Raw genomic sequence first — 17,285 nt, forward strand, 5'->3', positions numbered from 1 at the left:
TGTGTAACCATCTCACTTTGCTCAGGTTCCCACTTCTTACACCAGGACAGCTCCTGCCCTCATCAGGGGTCAGTCCTATTGGGTTACCATAGCTGTCCCCTACCTTCCTGGTCTTGCAATGCACCTAACTACCTTGCTATCCTTCACATACAATGGCTTTAATACAAAATTGATTAGGATGTGGAAGGGAAAGAATTCTTTAATTTTTATTTTTAAAAGTTTCCTGTTTTTCTACCTACTTGCTTTAAATAACTATTGTGCTCCTTCTAAACTAAATTTTTTTTAAAAAATGCTCTTTATTTCTAATAATTTGAGTTCTATTAACTCATTTACATTTTTCTTCCACATCATCATCAGTTTTCTTTAACTTGTTTTGCAATATTAGGTTATACTTTTCATTTGTTTTCTGGGCATGTCATTCTGGCATACTTTCATTGTAGAGACATTATTCTGATCCTCATATTCATTTTTCAAATAGGTTTCCATTGGATTAAATCTTGATCCTTTTCTGTTGTTCATTTTTATGTAAATTAGTTTTCTTGAACTTTCAATTAAAGATAAAGAGTACTGGGTCAGGATTTTTCAAGTTTTCTATCTTCACAGCTCTAGAACTCCTTTTTGCCAAGTTTCTGTCAAGTGTTCAAAGACGTATCTCATACACTGTGAGATTTCTGGGTGCTGTTCTTTCCTCCCATTCATCTGGACCTTCCAGAAGTTCTCCCTTAGTGAGGGGCTTTGAACTAAAATTGAGCTATAGCTGTTAACTGTACCAAGGGGCTCAGACAGATCCAGCTCCTTCACACCTTACTGAGATACCTTGCACTCACATACAGACTGTGCAAAAACCCTTACAGCTTCAGGTGCTGTTCTCAAATTGATCCACTGCATTTTTAAATGAGTACAGACTGACTTTCAGGCTTCTATCACTTCTCCTCGTACAGATGCTGATATCACTATCACAGGGTCTTACAGCTGTTGACAGCTTGTTTATTCTTGTGTGTATTTTGGGGCTCACAGGGATATCCTTTCATCTGATTCTGCGATTCTAATTTTTTTCTGGGAGTGAGGAGGAGGAAGTTCTGGGTGATTCAGTTATAAATCTACTATCTTATTTTGTATGTTCTCTTTATCACCCTATGATAGCCACTAAAATGTTCCATCATATTAGTGGCTATCCTAGAAAACTATTAGGAAGTGATGAGTTTTATCACTTTTATTTTAAAGTTTCATAACCTTTAACATTATAATCTTTTAAATATAATTTATCTGTACATTTGTGTAATTTTCAATAATCATCATGTTTAACAACTAGTTTGCAAAATTCCTGAAAGTTTAACAACCGACTCCTGTAAGACAGTACATCACTGAACTTTTTCAACAGTGACTTCTGTGATTCTTTAGCTCTCTGAGTTCCCAGTTTCCCTTCACTTTTTGTTTGATAATTCCTTACTGTCTTAGCAGTGATCTGATGCTTTTAAAAAAATATTTTTTATTTGGCCACACCAGATCTTAGTTAAAGCACATGAGATCTTCGGTATTTGTTGCAGCCTGTGAACTCTTAGTTGCTCTATGTGGACCTAGTTTCCTGAACAGGGATCGAACCCTGGCCCCTGCATTGGCAGTGTGGAGTCTTGGTCACTAGACTGCCAGGGAAGTTGCTCCGATGCTTTTAATTAGATGTTCATTATACTTCATGCAGCACTATTAGTTGTTTTCAGCCATTTTGCAAACTGAATCATCCAAAATCCTAGTATTCTACATTTTAGAAATTTAAAAACTTTCTGTAAAAAGATCACATTACCTCTTACAGTGAGGCAGAAAATGTTCTTTGCTGAGATCTAAGTTACTACAAAGCAACTAAAGCTCAGATATTCAACATTTAAGATATTAGAGATCTAAGGTAAATTCCTGACAATATCTTAAACTTGTGCCTTACTGATTTTGTTCACTCTGTTCAGATTTTCATATTTATGGTCGTTACTTACTATTAACAATTCCTCATAACCATCTGCCTGTTTCGAACGTACTTAAATACTTTCCTCAAAGTTAGTTTTCCTTTAAACCTCCCATTTTATTTACCTAGCTAAGATTCCTATCTTTTCTTTTTGTTTCAATTAACTCATACTTTCAGCTCTAAGAATTTTCACCTTATACTCATCCTCTGTTATCTTTTCTTTTATTTTGGAAGAAGAGTCTCATTTCTTTTCTCTTGTTAAGTGATTTGTATCCCTCTTCTAAAAATTACACCACAACTCATTTCAGGAAAGCTACCACTGGAGAGAAGTAAAATGTTAAAGAGATAATCTCCACTAAGCATTTCAGAAATTTCTGAATCAAACTATATTCCCTATCATGAAGTATGTTAGGGAATCTCTGAACTATTGGCTACAAGTTAAATAGTATGTGTATGACTGCAAGAGGAGAGACAATATTTAATAGCCAACTTCCTGCATTTTGTTTCCCTTTTCAACTTCTAATCTTAGTTTGTATCTCCATACTAGAAGTGAAAAGGTAGAAGAAAGCCAGTGGGAAGAGAGTGGGGAGAAATTTTATCTCCTCTAATTTCTTTGAAGCTTGCAATCCCATCTGTGAAGAATAAAACTTATTCATACTCTATAATGAAATATATTAATTAAACATAAGAGTTAACATCTGAGAGCAACAACTGTCAGAGAATGGATACTAAGACTGGTCTAGAAACAAAAAGTCAAAGTTTCTGAGTCAGAAGTCAGGCTGGTTGTTTTAAGTAGTTAGGAAAGAGTTAGAAAGGTATAGGAAGGAAAGTAAGTTAGTGAAAAAAATTAATTAGGAGCCTGCTACAGAACATCACTTTAAGAAATGACAAGTGCTTGCAAAGAAATGCTACTAATCCAATACAACCTCTCTATTCAGTCTCCAAACTTTCTGGTTGCTACCAAAAGTATTTATGAAAATAAGATAAGAAGATGCACAAAACTCCATCCCTGTAACTCAGATTTAAATTAAACCTTTGAAACTGAGAAAAGTGGCTCTGGCCAAACCTCTAAGCTTTTCTAGGCTTTAGTCACTTGAAGATTAGGGATAGCAACACCAGTCTCGAAAATGTTTTTTTCTCCTAAACAAAACAAAATAAAATACCTCACAAATTTAAGATTTATCCACTGGGAAAGAAAATACATTTAATATATGTTTAATTCTTTCCTTTTGCTCTTTTTCCTTTATCATATCATTGCAATATAATTATTTCTGAAACAAAAAATAAAGTCTGAAAGTTACAGTATACAATGAGTTAACAGTGAGATAAAATATTTTGAGTTTAGAACTTTTTGTGAAGGGAAGTAGCTTTACTATGTGCTCGAGAGGTATTCAACGTATGGAGATCATTTGGAACCCCAGAGCTGTCACAGAGATTATTTTAAACTGAGGGCATTTGAGGTCCAACAAACATAGAAAAAAGCCTTCTTAAAGCTTTCCTTATCTGACTAGAAGTAGCAATTTCTGGGAAACGAGGCTATTGTATAATAACTCTCCTTTCTTGGGGAGCTTTACGGCCTTGAAGAAGATGGAAAGACTACTCTTACTGTAGAGACAAATATTGTCACAAACTTTCTCCTAAAAATGTTCTTTTCTTTCCTTAAGAAAACTATTTTGTTTTTCCATTATAAGACTTTTCTCTCCACTCCCCTTTCCAAACTCTGTTAGGCAGGTAAGCCTTTAACTTTAACCATTTAATAGTGGTGCTGGAGAAGACTCTTGAGAGTCCCTTTGACTGCAAGGAGATCAAACCAGTCAATCCTAAAGGAAATCATCCCTGAATATTCACTGGAAGGACTGATGCTGAAGCTGAAGTTCCAATACTTGGGCCACCTGATGTGAAGAGTTGACTCATTGGAAAAGACCCTGATCTAGGAAAAACTGAAGGCAAAAGAAGGGGTTGGCAAATAATTAGATGGTTAGATAGCATCGCTGACTGAATGAACATGAACTTGAGCAAACTCTAGGAGATAGTGGAGGACAGAGGAGCCTGGGGTGCTGCAGCCCATGGTGTCGCAAAGAATTGGACACAACTGAACGCCTGAACAACAATGACAATTTAATGACCTGGCTACTTCTCATACTTGTTGGCTCCCTGTACGCATACAAAATAAAAACTTTTCTTCTGTTAATGTGTCTTCTGTCAATTTAATTCATAGATCCCAGCCCCTGAAACTAAAAGGGCAGAGGAAAAGTTTCTTCTCCTCTACAAAGGGCTAGCAATAAATTTTAACCATGTAACAGCTGTGTAACTGGCAAGTTGCTTAACGTTCCTGTGCCTTATTTCATTAAACTGTAATGAAAATAGCACTAAAAGTGCCCACTTTAAGGGCTTTATGGGAATTAAAAGAGGTAATAAATATGGTTAGATGTCTGGCATATATTTTTTTCTATTACAGTCTATATACCCAACTTATTTGTCAAAATTTTCTATATTCTGGATATGCATTAAAACATCAGAATAGTAATTCCAGTGCCTGTGTTTGATTTCTGATTGTAATTCCCCAAAATGACTAGTAGTAAAGTTCTAAAAAATATATTGTTGCTTATTTTTGGAGTTAGCAAAACTGAGGGGAGGTAGATGAAGTCCTTCTAAATGTTTTGTAGAGGTTTTCATACTTAGAGCCTATGTCATAAAAGTTTAAAGTATATCGGCTGAAAAACTTGTTAACAGTATTTCATGGATGACTAATAGGCAAGCTATAGATCCTGAAAGATAAAAACTTGCTCTTACCAAAGAAGCTTACCTCTTTGCACATATGTATATATGTCAGATTATCAATGAAGCAGAGAATCCAAAGGGGTCTGTCATTATTAAAGTGAAGATACTAACTGTAAGGAGATGACTGATTATCAGAGTATCAGGCAATTCCATTTGTACTTTGGAAAATAGTCCCCTCACTGAGAAAGAAAATCTGACTCTTATCTTCAATTTATATCCTTGGCTCTCACAGCAGTTACACACTGATGATGTGGAATATGTTTTTTTTTTTCTTTTTAAGTGCTGTATGACAAAAATACATTTATTAAAACTACATAATTAAATAATATTAAAACATAAAGCCACTGTGTCACTGCCTAATAGACAAACATAAGGTAAGTAGCAATAAAGAAAAGAGGACAGGTAAGTTTTCAAAGTACCCAAAACACACTTTTAAATTTTAATTCTATTATCCTTGGTCTTCTGTCATTCTTTATAGAATGTCATTTTTTCTCTCGGCCCATTGAAAGCCTGCCCATTCATTAGGCTTCCAGTTAAGTTCCAATCCTACTCTATGGCATTTTTCCCTTTATAGCATGCAATATGATTTACCTCCTCTTGAATTTCTAAGGTAGTTTGTTTTCTGTGCTCTATCGGTACTTATGTTGTGTTTATTAGGCAATGACACCACAGCTGTGGTAAAAAAAAAAATACAGTATAAGTCAATACTGCCAGGCTAAACACTTATCAAAATATTCCTAGTGAAAAGTACTTACATTTTTTAAGGCAACAGACCTGGGACTGAATCCTAGCTATTGCTAGCTTTTATTGAGTCTATATCATCATCTGTATGTAGGGATATAGCTATGTGTTTCATAAAGCTCCAGAGCAAGGCTTAAATAAATAAAAACAAACAGGCACCTAAATAAACATATAAACTGTGTTAAGTGTTATAACGAAAAATATCAACAGTGCTAAAAGAAATGGAATCATAAGAGGGAGCCAATCATATAAATAACAGGGGGAAAAATATTCTAACAGAATGAACAGAGAATTAGGAAAATACCTGCTGTAATCAAGGGTCTGAAAGAAGGACTATATGGTTAGAGCTTAAGGAGCAAAAAAATGAGTAGAGGGAGCACAGTAAAGCCAAACATGTTATACTGTGCTCAATCACACATGGCCTTGCAGGCTCTATTAGGATTTTATTCAGAGCATAACTGGAAGTGTTTTAAATGGGAAATGATACAATCCAATCTTTTTATTTTAAAAGATGATTTTGGCTGATGGCCTGGAGAAAGTAAAAGAAAGAAGTAAGGAGACTTGCTGGAGGCTATGAGAAAAGTTCAGGTAAGATATGACAGTGGGTTTGGTCAGGTTAGTGGCCGAGAAATAGAGGGTGAGAAAAGGGAAGGGAGGTCAAGGCTGAGTCCTAGTCTTCTGACTTAAGCATCAATGGAAATGCCATTTACTGAAGGAGTAAAAGAAATGTTTCAGACATGCTCAGTTTCAAACATTAGGGAGAAATACATCTGGAGAAATCAAATAAGTAATGTCTGGTGTTTAGGAGATATTTGGGGAAAAAAGATATATACACAAGAACAAGTAACATAAGAGTCTAACCTTAAAACAGAAGATGTCTGCTAAGTAGTAGTTACTTGAATAAGCAATGTTGGATGCAAATTCTCCTTGATACAAAAATGGCTCCATCAAGATTAGAAAAGTTGAAAGTTTTGAATATAACTAAAGAAAAAGTGTCAATCAGAAAGATTCACACAGAAGAAAAGCATAAAAATCACAAAAAAGAACAACAAAACCAGAGTACAAGCACAGAAAAAGATAATCTGAAAAGGAGATTCCTAGGCCCACAAAATACCTATCCTAGGACAAGGGAAGCCCACCTCTGCCAGCCATGGGTGGCAGGGATGCCCAGTGGGTACAGAGGCACATTTCAGGCTTAGGCAAGAGTCACTAAACACACCGCTGATAAATGAAAGATCCCTGTCCTGATCTACGCTCACCAAGCATCAAAGCAGTTCTCTTATCAATTTTTATCTCTTTATTAATAAGGTAATATTTTTAACCGGGTTTCAGAAGATTCTTCATAAACATTAACTAGAATATATCTGGATTTTGACCATTCTGAGTTTTCTATCATGCTGTGTATTTTCAATATAAAGAATCACTTCCTTTTAATTGAGGAAAGTTTTCTTGAGTGAATTATAAGTTCAAGCATTTATTCCCTTCTTTTAAAAAAAATTATTTTTTCCAGAAAGTCTAATTATTATATGCTATAATATAACACAGCATCCCTGGGTTGGGAAGATCCCCTAGAGAAGGGAAAGGCTACCTACTCTAGTATTCTGGCCTGGAGAATTCCATGGACCATACAGTCCATGGGGTGTCAAAGAGTTGGACACAACTGAGCGACTTCTCATATATATATATATATATATATATATATAAAACAACCTGTTTTTCTCTCTGACCTTTAAAAATTCTCTTTGCTTTTGTTTCATTTTGTTTACTTTTCCTACTGTATTCTTTATGTCCCATATTGAATTTTCTATAATGTCTCTTTGTGTTTCAACTTAAGAAAACGGTTTGCTTTCTTCTTCTTTCCTGGGTTATGCTAGCTCAAAATCAATTTCTTCTGGTTGTTAAGCCATCTTTTCCTCTTGCTTATAAGCTTTGTTGTTTGTTTCCACCTCTTCTTATTAATATCTCTGTATGAATGCCAGGCCAGTTCCTGTTAAACTGCTTATTACTAAATGAGTTGGCTGTACCAGAAAGTTTGGAGTGCAGGGTAGAGTTGAAAGCATATTTTTAAATCCTTTAAAACCAAAAAATTGTCAACTTATCTGATACTAGCAAGACAGATGGTTTTGACCAAATATGGGTCCCTCAAGTTCTCTAAACAAAACCACATCAAGGATGGCTTTTGCTAGCTTGCTACTCCAATTTTCATGTGCCCTGCTATAAACAAGGCGTTTATAGCCTCTCACCTTTAGGAAGTTCAATTTAAGTTTGGTTACCACTGAGCATTCTCAACATTCATGTTTTTTTTTACCCTTCTCTTCTATCCATGTAGCTTTTGCCAGATCTTAACCTGCTTAAACAGCCTTTACCTGTATTTTGTTGCCCAGATATTATACCTGTCTTCTTAGTTTTGCTTAATGCTAGGTGAAGCTGTATGGATAGAAGTATGTTTACGTTTTATTTTCCTTGTTGCTTTTGTATTTGGTTTCCACATAATACACCTATTGGCAAGAACGTGTTGGCCAGAAGATAAAAGCATGGGTAAGTCCCAGTGGCAGCTTTTGTTTCTCACAAAAATTAATAAGTTGGCATTCTGAGTTCATCTATTATTCTTTAATTTGTTTGATTAATGTGATTTATTTGGAACTTACCTCTTACATAAATGAATTTATTTTTGTTCAGTTACGAACCTAGAATGTTATGGTTTATAATAAATATTATACTATGAAATAGCAAGCAATGCCGAATATACTACTTTGATCACATAACACACATATTGGGGTTTTGTTATAGAAATAAATTCTGCTCTAAGAAAAGAATAATAAATGTAACTAAACTAATGTTGCCAAATTATAGAATGTTTTGCCTGGCTCCTTTAGTCACATCATTTTTTCCTTCTTCACCTTGTTTATGAACATTAACTAGTATGCTATGTTTTCTTTTGGGTGTTTAAGCTTTTTAAATTCCACTGAGGTTTCACTGAAACGGTTATGTTGATGTACACTAGAGTCTTATGTATGTTTAACATGACCTCAAATTTTCCATTATCATCTCCCAGCAGGAACCTGGCAAGGTTATATCCATAAGACTTCACTATTTAGAAACATATCATATTCCAAATTTGTATTCTTTTTTTTAAAGTAACAATAAAAGCTACTAGAGTATCTTAACCCTGATATTAATAAATATAATCTAATTCAAAAGTCAGAAAAAATTGAGATAACTTAATAGACTATCTTTGCTTTTCAACCACTAAGTTAGCAAAAAGTATCTTTAAAAGTATGTGTTTGGTTAGATGACAGATTTAAAAAAATAAACATTTAAAAATTAATCCAAATAATGATGAGATATTCAAAGAGTTGGCAGATACAAGTTCCTATGGTCTATTCAAAAGCACGTTGATCTGGATGGTGAATCAGATTCTAAGTAAACAAATAACAGGGTTTCCCTGGTGACTCAGTGGAAAAGAATCCTCCTGTCAATGCAGGAGATGTGGGTTCAATCCCTGGGTCGGGACGGTCCCCTTGAGAAAGAAATGGCAACCGACTCCAGTTTTCTTGCTTAGGAAATCCCATGGACAGAAGACCTTGCAGGCTACAGTCCATGGGGCTGCAAGAGTTGGACATGACTTAGTGACTAAACAGTAACAGCAACGAAAAAGTAACAGATTAATGAATCAGACAAAAACACAAAAAGAAAGCTAAGCTTTGGAAGTTAAACATTAAGAGGAGGACTTCTAAAAACTGAAATAAAAAATAAAAACAGACAACAAGAATTTATTACCTTCAGGTCGGTACTGTGCAACAATTGTGACAGCCTGGCCAGCATTTTTTAAAGCAGCTGCTGCCTGCTCATGGCTGGCAGTTCTGAGGTCAACACTGTTTACCTGTAAATCAAATCAAATATTAAATTCAAAAGAAAACCATCACACTAATCAGAAATCATAATAGCCTGTTTGTTAAGAAGGCATAGATTAAAAAAATTATTTTATGACTAAATATTTTCTTGTTTTGATTTACTAAAAATAAATTGCACAGTAAAACAAGACTACTATCATTCAAAACAATTTTATTCACTAAAAATACTATGTTCACTGTCAAGTGAACAAAACCAAAACATTTCCCCCTAGGTTTCTAGAAGGCTGTCTATCAATCTCTTGAGAAATGTTCCTTAATTTGGCAACCTGAAAAATCAAAAGTGTCATCATTTTGTACATTTCTGCCATATTTTCACTATTATTAATCTCAATTTCAGTTCTCTTCCTTCCTTTCCTAAACTAAACCTTCTATTCTTTAAGAGTAACTGGAAAGCAAGAACTTCAAGTATTAAAAGAGCTCAGATCTCACAGACTGACATTAAATACAATAATGTTACTAAATGAGCAAAAAGACATTCTTTTCTTTTTTAATATGGGGACCTTCCTTGGGTGAGGTGATCAATCCCACTCTAGAAGAATAGGCAATTAAATTCTTCTTTCTGAAAGGCTGCCAGTACCTAGTACACTGCACAGTACTCTACCTTTAGTGACTGAAACTTTTACACTACAAGAAAAACTTAACAGGACATTGATGTGAGCATTAGACTTAAATGTAACTAATTTAAATATTTAAGTTGGCCTTCCCCCCTAAGAACTATCAATGAATATAATACAGCAATGTTTGGGACCTTTAATGAATACTTTTGGGAAGGAAGAGAAACTATCATGCAATTTTTATATGAAAGCTTGTTTCCTCAAAATCTCTTCCAAAACTTGTTAAAAGTTACACACCAATTTTGTAAAATTTGACTATAGCCCAGAAATTTCTGGGACATTTAAAGAACATTTAAAACAGTGAAGACCTGATGTTTTATATTATCTATAAAGGATATCACTATGTAACTAGTTAACAAGTGCATACACCTTTCGAATGAAAATCAAGACGCGAAAACCTTAATCTAAACGAATGTAACGTATCATGGTTTTATTAGAGAATATCTCTAGCTAAAGGCCATAAAAAACTCAACACAATGTATAAATAGCTTTACATTGAACATAAAATCCTAATTCTAGCAGAAAAAATTAGAGAAGAAATATAAAAGGTAGACAAACTTTCAAAGATTGTTGTAGAAAATATTATAGTTTTTAATTATAATTATTTCCTAGCATCAAAGCCTTTGGCTACAGAAAAAATCTGAAGACAACCAATATAGATTCAAAACAGAATAATTTGTTAACAAGACTACAAATTTCAAATGTTCCTAAATAATGCCAAACATTTTAATGTAAAACATTATCAAGGACATTTTAGAAGAAATCTTGGTACTGAGAAGCACACACAGTGTAAACAGACTTAAGGTCATTAAAAGAAAAAAAACCCACCACTTAAAAATATGGAGGTATAATTTATATAAAATCGACATTTTTCAAGTTTAGTGTTTTTGTGGTTTTCAGCACATTCACAAGTATTACAATCATTACCATGCTTTAGATCCAAAACATTTTCATCAGCTCCCTCAAACCCCACTACCTATTAGCATTCTTTCCCCTCTTCCCTCTCCTCTTAGACCCTGGCAACCCCTACTCTACTTTCTAAGAATTTGTCTGTTCTGTACATTTAAAATAAAAGAAATAATATGTGGCTATTTTTGTTTGGCTTCTTTACTTAGCTTGTTTCCACAGCTCATCCTTGATTTAGTACATCATTGCTTATTATAGCTGAATCATATACTCCATGTATGGATATTCCATATTTTATCTATAGTTAATTTTATTCTTTTTGATACTACTGTAAATAGAACTGTTTTCTTAATTTCACTTTCAGGTTGTTCAATGCTGGTATACAGAAACACAGCTGTTTCTTGTATAGTGACTCTCTGTCCTGCAAATGTGCTGAGTTTGTTTATTATTTTTGATTTTTTGGATCTCATAAGATCTACTGTATATAAGATCATAGAGTCTGCAAATAACATATATTTTTCTTCTTCCTAACTGCCCATTATAGAAGCTCCAGTACAAGGTTGAATAAAAGTGGCAAGAGTGGACACCCTTGTTCCTGATCTTAGAGGGAAAGCTTTCAGTGTTTCAGCATTTAGTGTTATTAATACAAAGGCTATCAGTTTTTCATAGACACACTTTATCAGGTTGAGGAAAGTTTTGTACTATTCCTAATTTGTTTGGTGTTTTTATGATGTAAAGGTGGTGGTTTCTGACAAGAGATTATTCTGTTGAGATAGTCATAAGATAGTTTATATCCTTAGCCCTGTTAACATGATGTCTTCCTTTGTTCGGCATTCCTATGTTGAACCAGCTATACAATCCTTGGATAAATTCCACTTGGTTATAGTATATAATTCTTTTTTAATGCTTGTGTACAATCCTTTCTTATACTATTGAATCCATGTGGCTATTTTGTTGAGGATTTTTACATATAAATTCATAAGGGATATTGAATTTTTTCTTCTTGTGATATCTTTGGTTTGATACAAGAATGAATTGACCTTGTACAATGAGTTGGGAAGGGTCCTTCACACCCATTACCTTTTTTGGGAAGAGTTTGTGAATGACTAGTGTCAATAATTCTTAAAACATTTCATAGATTGCACTAGTGAGGCCATCTGGCAATGGGCTTTTTCCTTTGTGGGAGGTTATGATTATCAGTTCAACCCTTAACTGTTAAAGATCTATAGTTATAGTTTCTATTTCTTCTTGAATCAAAATTTCAATGGTTTACTTCTTTCTAGAAATGTATCAGCAATTACACAGTCATGTCTGATTCTTTGCAATCCTACAGACTGTAGCCCACCAGGCTCCTCTGTCCATGGGATTCTCTAGGCAAGAATACTGGAGTAGGTTGCTGTGCCCTCCACCAAGCGATCTTCTAGACCCAGGGATTGAACCCAAGTCTCTTGCATTTCCTACTGGCAGGTGGATTCTTTACCACTAGTGCCACCTGGAAGCCCATATACAACTATATATCATGTTTAATCTATATGATAAATATAAAATGTCCTTTGATTTTTAATAACAATTTTTGTATTAAAGTCTACTTTGTCTGATATTTGTATAGTCACTCAGTGTGTTTCTTGGTTACTGTTTGCATAGCATATCTTTCCCAACATTTTATTTTCAACAAAGATTGAATCTAAAGTGTGTCTTCTGTGGAAAGTATATAGTTGATTCTTTTTTCATCTATCCTGTTAATATCTGTCTTTTAATTGGAGTATTTAACGCATTTACCTTCAATGCATTATTGAACAGAAAAGATTTATGTCATCCATTTTACTATTTGTTTTCTTCACACCTTATGCCTTTTTTTGCTTGTCTATTTCTCTATTACTAACATCTTTGTGAAATAGATATTTTCCAGTGTACTATTCTAATATCCTTTAAAAATCATATATATAAAAATATGAGTTATTTTCTTAGTGGTTTTCATAGATTGTAATTAACATTGTATAACCATTTACTTTGGATTAATACCAACTTAGTTTCAATAGTAAATAAAAACTCTGCTCTAATATATCTCTTGTGATACCCTTGTCATATAAGTTACATTTTTAAACAATGTGTGCCCGTCAACAGAAACCTAAAATTATTGCTTTATTTAATCATTGTTTAAATTATACAGGAGGAAAGCACTACAAACAAAAAATACACTTATGTTGTTTTATATTTACCTATGTACTTTTAACAGTATTCTTTATTTATTCACATGGATTTGGGTTACTCTCTAATGTCTCTTTTTAGTCTGAAGGATTCTCTTTAGTATTTCTTGGGTTTACTGCCTATAACAGAACTTAGGGAGATTAGCTTCCCTTAGGTTTTGTTTACCTAGCACTGGGATTTATTCTCCATTTCTGAAGGATAGTTTGATTGGGTATAAAATCCTTGGACAATGGCTTTTTTCTTTCAGAAGTGCTTTCTGGCCTCCATGGTTTTTGACAAGAAATTAGCTGTTAATCTTACTGAGGAGTCCCTGTATATAGTAAGTCTTTTCTCTTTGCTTACAGGGTTCTTTGTCTTTTGATATTTGATTATGATATTAACATATCTGTGGTATGGATCTCTTCAAGTTTATTCTACTTGTAGTTCACTGAGCTTCCTAGATGTGCACAATGCTTTCATTAAATATGGGAAGATTTTTGCTATTTATTTATTCAAATATCCTTTCTGTCCCTTTCTCTCCTGTCATCCTGACTTTATTTTGCATATACTGGTACATTTGATGGCATCCCCACAAGTCTTTGAGGCTCTGTTAATTTTTCTTAATTCTTTTTTCTTTCTGTTCTTTAGCCCAGGTATCTTAATAGACATATCTTCAAAGTCTGTGGATTCTTTCTTTTGCCAGGTCAAATCTGCTGTTGAGCTTGACAAAGAGGACTTTTTTTTCCTGATTTCAGTTACTGTACTTTTCTACACCAAAATTTGTTTCTTTTTTATTAAGTAATCTCTTTATTGACATATTCTACTTGGTGAGATATTGTTCCTATATTTTCCCTTCATTCTGTAGATATAGTTTCCTTTAGTTCTTCAAACATATTTAAAATATCTCTTTTAAAAATCTTTATCTAGTAGTCTAATTTTGGGCTTCCTTAGGGACAGTTTCTACTGACTGTTTTTCCCCCACATGTTTTCTTGTTTTGTTGAAAACTGGACATTTAAAAAAATAAACAGCAATTTTGGAAATCAGATTTCCTATCCAGGACTTGTTATTACTGCTGTTTGTTATGGTAGTCATTTGGGGACTTTTCTAAATTCTGTAAGGTTTATATTTTGTTAAAGGTGCCACTGATGTCTCTGTCTGATTAGCAGAGTGGTTAGTTAATGATTGGACACAGACTTCCTTAAATGCCAGACCCTTTGCTGAAGGCCTCTGTGTACATATTGGGTAATGCCTTCAACAATCAGTTAGGTGGTTTGCTTAGCCAGCCCCAGGCTATCAGGCTTAGTCTTCCAGTTTCGGCAAAGGGGGAAACACTTCGAGTCCTTGGGTGGAGTCTTTGTCTCATCTCTCGGCTACTGCTCTATCCAGGTTGCAAACACGTCTTACAAAAGTGAATTAAAGGCAGAGTTGGAACATAAGAAGCAGCAGTTGGCTCAAATCAGAGAGGAAAAGAGGAAAGAAGAAGAAAGAAAGAAAAAGGAAACTGATCAGAAGAAGGAAGCAGTTGTTCCTGTGCAAGAAGAATCAGATCTTGGAAAAAAAAAAAGAAGCTGAAGCATTGCTTCAAAGCATGGGTCTAACTGCAGAATCCCCCATTGTCCCTCTTCCTATGTCTCCACCCTCCAAATCTGTGAGCACACCAAGCGAACCTGGGAGCCAGGACTCTGGAGATGGCGCAGTGGGATCTAGATGAGGACCTATTAAACTTGGAATGGCTAAAATTACACAAGTTGACTTTCCTCCTCATGAAACTGTAACATACACAAAGGAAACTCAGACTCCAGTTATGGCTCAACCCAAAGAAGATGAAGAAGAAAAGATGATGTGGTGACTCCTAAACCACCTATTGAACCTGAGGAAGAGAAAACTTTCAAGAAAGATGAAGAAAGTGATAGTAAAGCTCCTCCTCATGAGCTGACTGAAGAAGAAAAGCAGCAAATCTTGTACTCTGAGGAATTTTTAAGTTTCTTTGACCATTCCACAAGAATTGTAGAAAGAGCTCTTTCAGAGCAGATTAATATCTTCTTTGACTACAGTGGAAGAGATTTGGAAGACAAAGGAGGAGAGATTCAAGCAGGTGCTAAACGGTCATTAAATCAACAATTTTTTGATGAACGTTGGTCAAAGCATTAGGTTGTTAGTTGTTTGGATTGGTCATCTCAATATCCAGAATTACTGGTGGCTTCCTATAACAACAATGAAGATGCTCCTCATGAGCCTGACGGTGTGGCCCTTGTATGGAATATGAAATACAAAATAACTACTCCAGAGTATGTGTTTCACTGCCAGTCAGCCGTTATGTCTGCTACGTTTGCAAAATTTCATCCAAATCTGGTTGTGGGTGGTACATATTCAGGCCAAATTGTGCTGTGGGATAACCATAGCAATAAAAGAACTCCCGGGCAGAGAACTCCGCTGCAGCTGCAGCACACACACATCCTGTATATTGTGTAAACGTTGGGACACAGAATGCTGACAATCTGATTAGTATCTCTACTGATGAAAAAATTTGTTCATGGAGTCTGGACATGCTTCCCCATCCACAGGATAGCATGGAATTGGTTCATAAACAGTCAAAGGCAGTCGCTGTGACATCTATGTCCTTCCCTGTTGGAGATGTCAACAACTTTGTTGTTGGAGGTGAGGAAGGTTCTGTGTACACAGCATGTCGCCATGGCAGCAAAGCTGGAATCAGTGAGATGTTCGAGGGACATCAGGACCAATTACTGGCATTCACTGTCATTCAGCTGTTGGAGCAGTAGACTTCTCACATCTTTTTGTCACTTCATCATTTGACTGGACAGTAAAACTTTGGACAACTAAGAATAACAAGTCTTTGTACTCATTTGAAGATAATTCAGACTATGTTTATGATGTTATGTGGTCACCCACTCACCCAGCCCTGTTTGCCTGTGTGGATGGCATGGGTAGGCTGGATTTATGGAATCTCAATAATGGCATAGAGGTGCCAACTGCAAGCATTTCTGTGGAAGGTAATCCTGCTCTTAATCGTGAAAGATGAACCCATTCTGGAAGAGAGATTGCTGTGGGTGATTCTGAAGGACAGATTGTTATATATGATGTGAGAGAGATTGCTGTCCCCTGAAATGATGAATGGGCACGGTTTGGCCGAACACTTGCAGAAATTAACGCAAACCGAGTGGATGCAGAGGAGGAAGCAGCTACCCGAATACCTGCTTAGCTCCTGAAGAGAGAATATGTAGCCTTAGTGGATTTGGGGAAGACTCGAAGTAGATCCTAAACTATTGCATGCTTCTGTCTAAATGATAATTAAAAGGAAATTTCGTGGATTCAACTATGGATTTAATGCAGTAAGCAAGTCTTACAAAGTCCTTTTTTATATAATATGCATCTTGTTTTGAATTTGTGTCATTTTTAATACAACTGATTGACTTTACAGAATGCAGCCTTTTCTGAATTCTTATACACAGGTGTATATTTGGTATTCTTTTGAAGTCTTTTCAGCTTATAATACTATATACAGTTATTTCTAAAGCACAGATTATGGTCTACATATTTTTAAATAACCACAATTCACTGTTATACTGATAATGTGCTCATTAACCATAATATGTAGGAACACTGTTTATTCTTAGCTATAGCATGAAAACATCTATCCAGTTCCATTCTGATATTCTCTTTTTCTTTACAATTCTTGTGATAACTGAATTGTATAAATTAAAAACAATTAAATTTATCTATTTAATTTAATTAAATTTATTAAATTTAATTGTATAAATTAAAAACAAAAATGCTTTAACTTTTAACAACAACAACAAAAAACAGTCAGATAATTGATAATTCTGCCTTAATCTTCACTTCCTTTGTGCACAGAGCCCCATAATCAGCCAGAAGTGAGTGTTTAGGGCCTTTTCAGGTCTTTCCTGAGCAGGCACACAGTCCAGGACATGTATGTGTCCTCCTAGATTCCAAGGGATAAGAGCTTTTCAAAGGCCCCATGGAGGTTTCTCCCTAGTTTTTCCTTTTAAGTTTTCGATTAGTCTACTGTCTGCCCCAAATGTTATGTAATGTCTCAGGAAGCCATAATATGCCTGTAATTATTTTGACACTTACCCCAGGGGAAAAGGCTTTTGCATTGGTGGAGCTTTGAATCAGGTCAAATACAGAGAACCTTTAAAATAAGGTGT

At 34.9% G+C, this 17,285-nt stretch overlaps 1 protein-coding gene and 1 pseudogene across 12 annotated transcripts in view; one reads left to right on the forward strand and one right to left on the reverse strand.

Annotated features, from left to right (window-relative positions):
- Positions 1 to 17,285, reverse strand: part of DLG1 (discs large MAGUK scaffold protein 1) — a 261,150-nt gene that overhangs the window by 51,947 nt on the left and 191,918 nt on the right. For all 12 annotated transcript variants that reach the window (XM_043473294.1, XM_043473302.1, XM_043473301.1 and 9 more), the window contains one exon: positions 9,257 to 9,359. In XM_043473294.1, the coding sequence (XP_043329229.1) occupies positions 9,257 to 9,359 (103 nt within the window). The remainder of the gene's footprint in view (positions 1 to 9,256; positions 9,360 to 17,285) is intronic.
- On the forward strand, positions 13,348 to 16,355 carry LOC122445125 (annotated as a pseudogene).

Source organism: Cervus canadensis, chromosome 7 (genome assembly GCF_019320065.1).
Source record: "Cervus canadensis isolate Bull #8, Minnesota chromosome 7, ASM1932006v1, whole genome shotgun sequence".
Classification (NCBI taxonomy): Eukaryota; Metazoa; Chordata; class Mammalia; order Artiodactyla; family Cervidae; genus Cervus; species Cervus canadensis.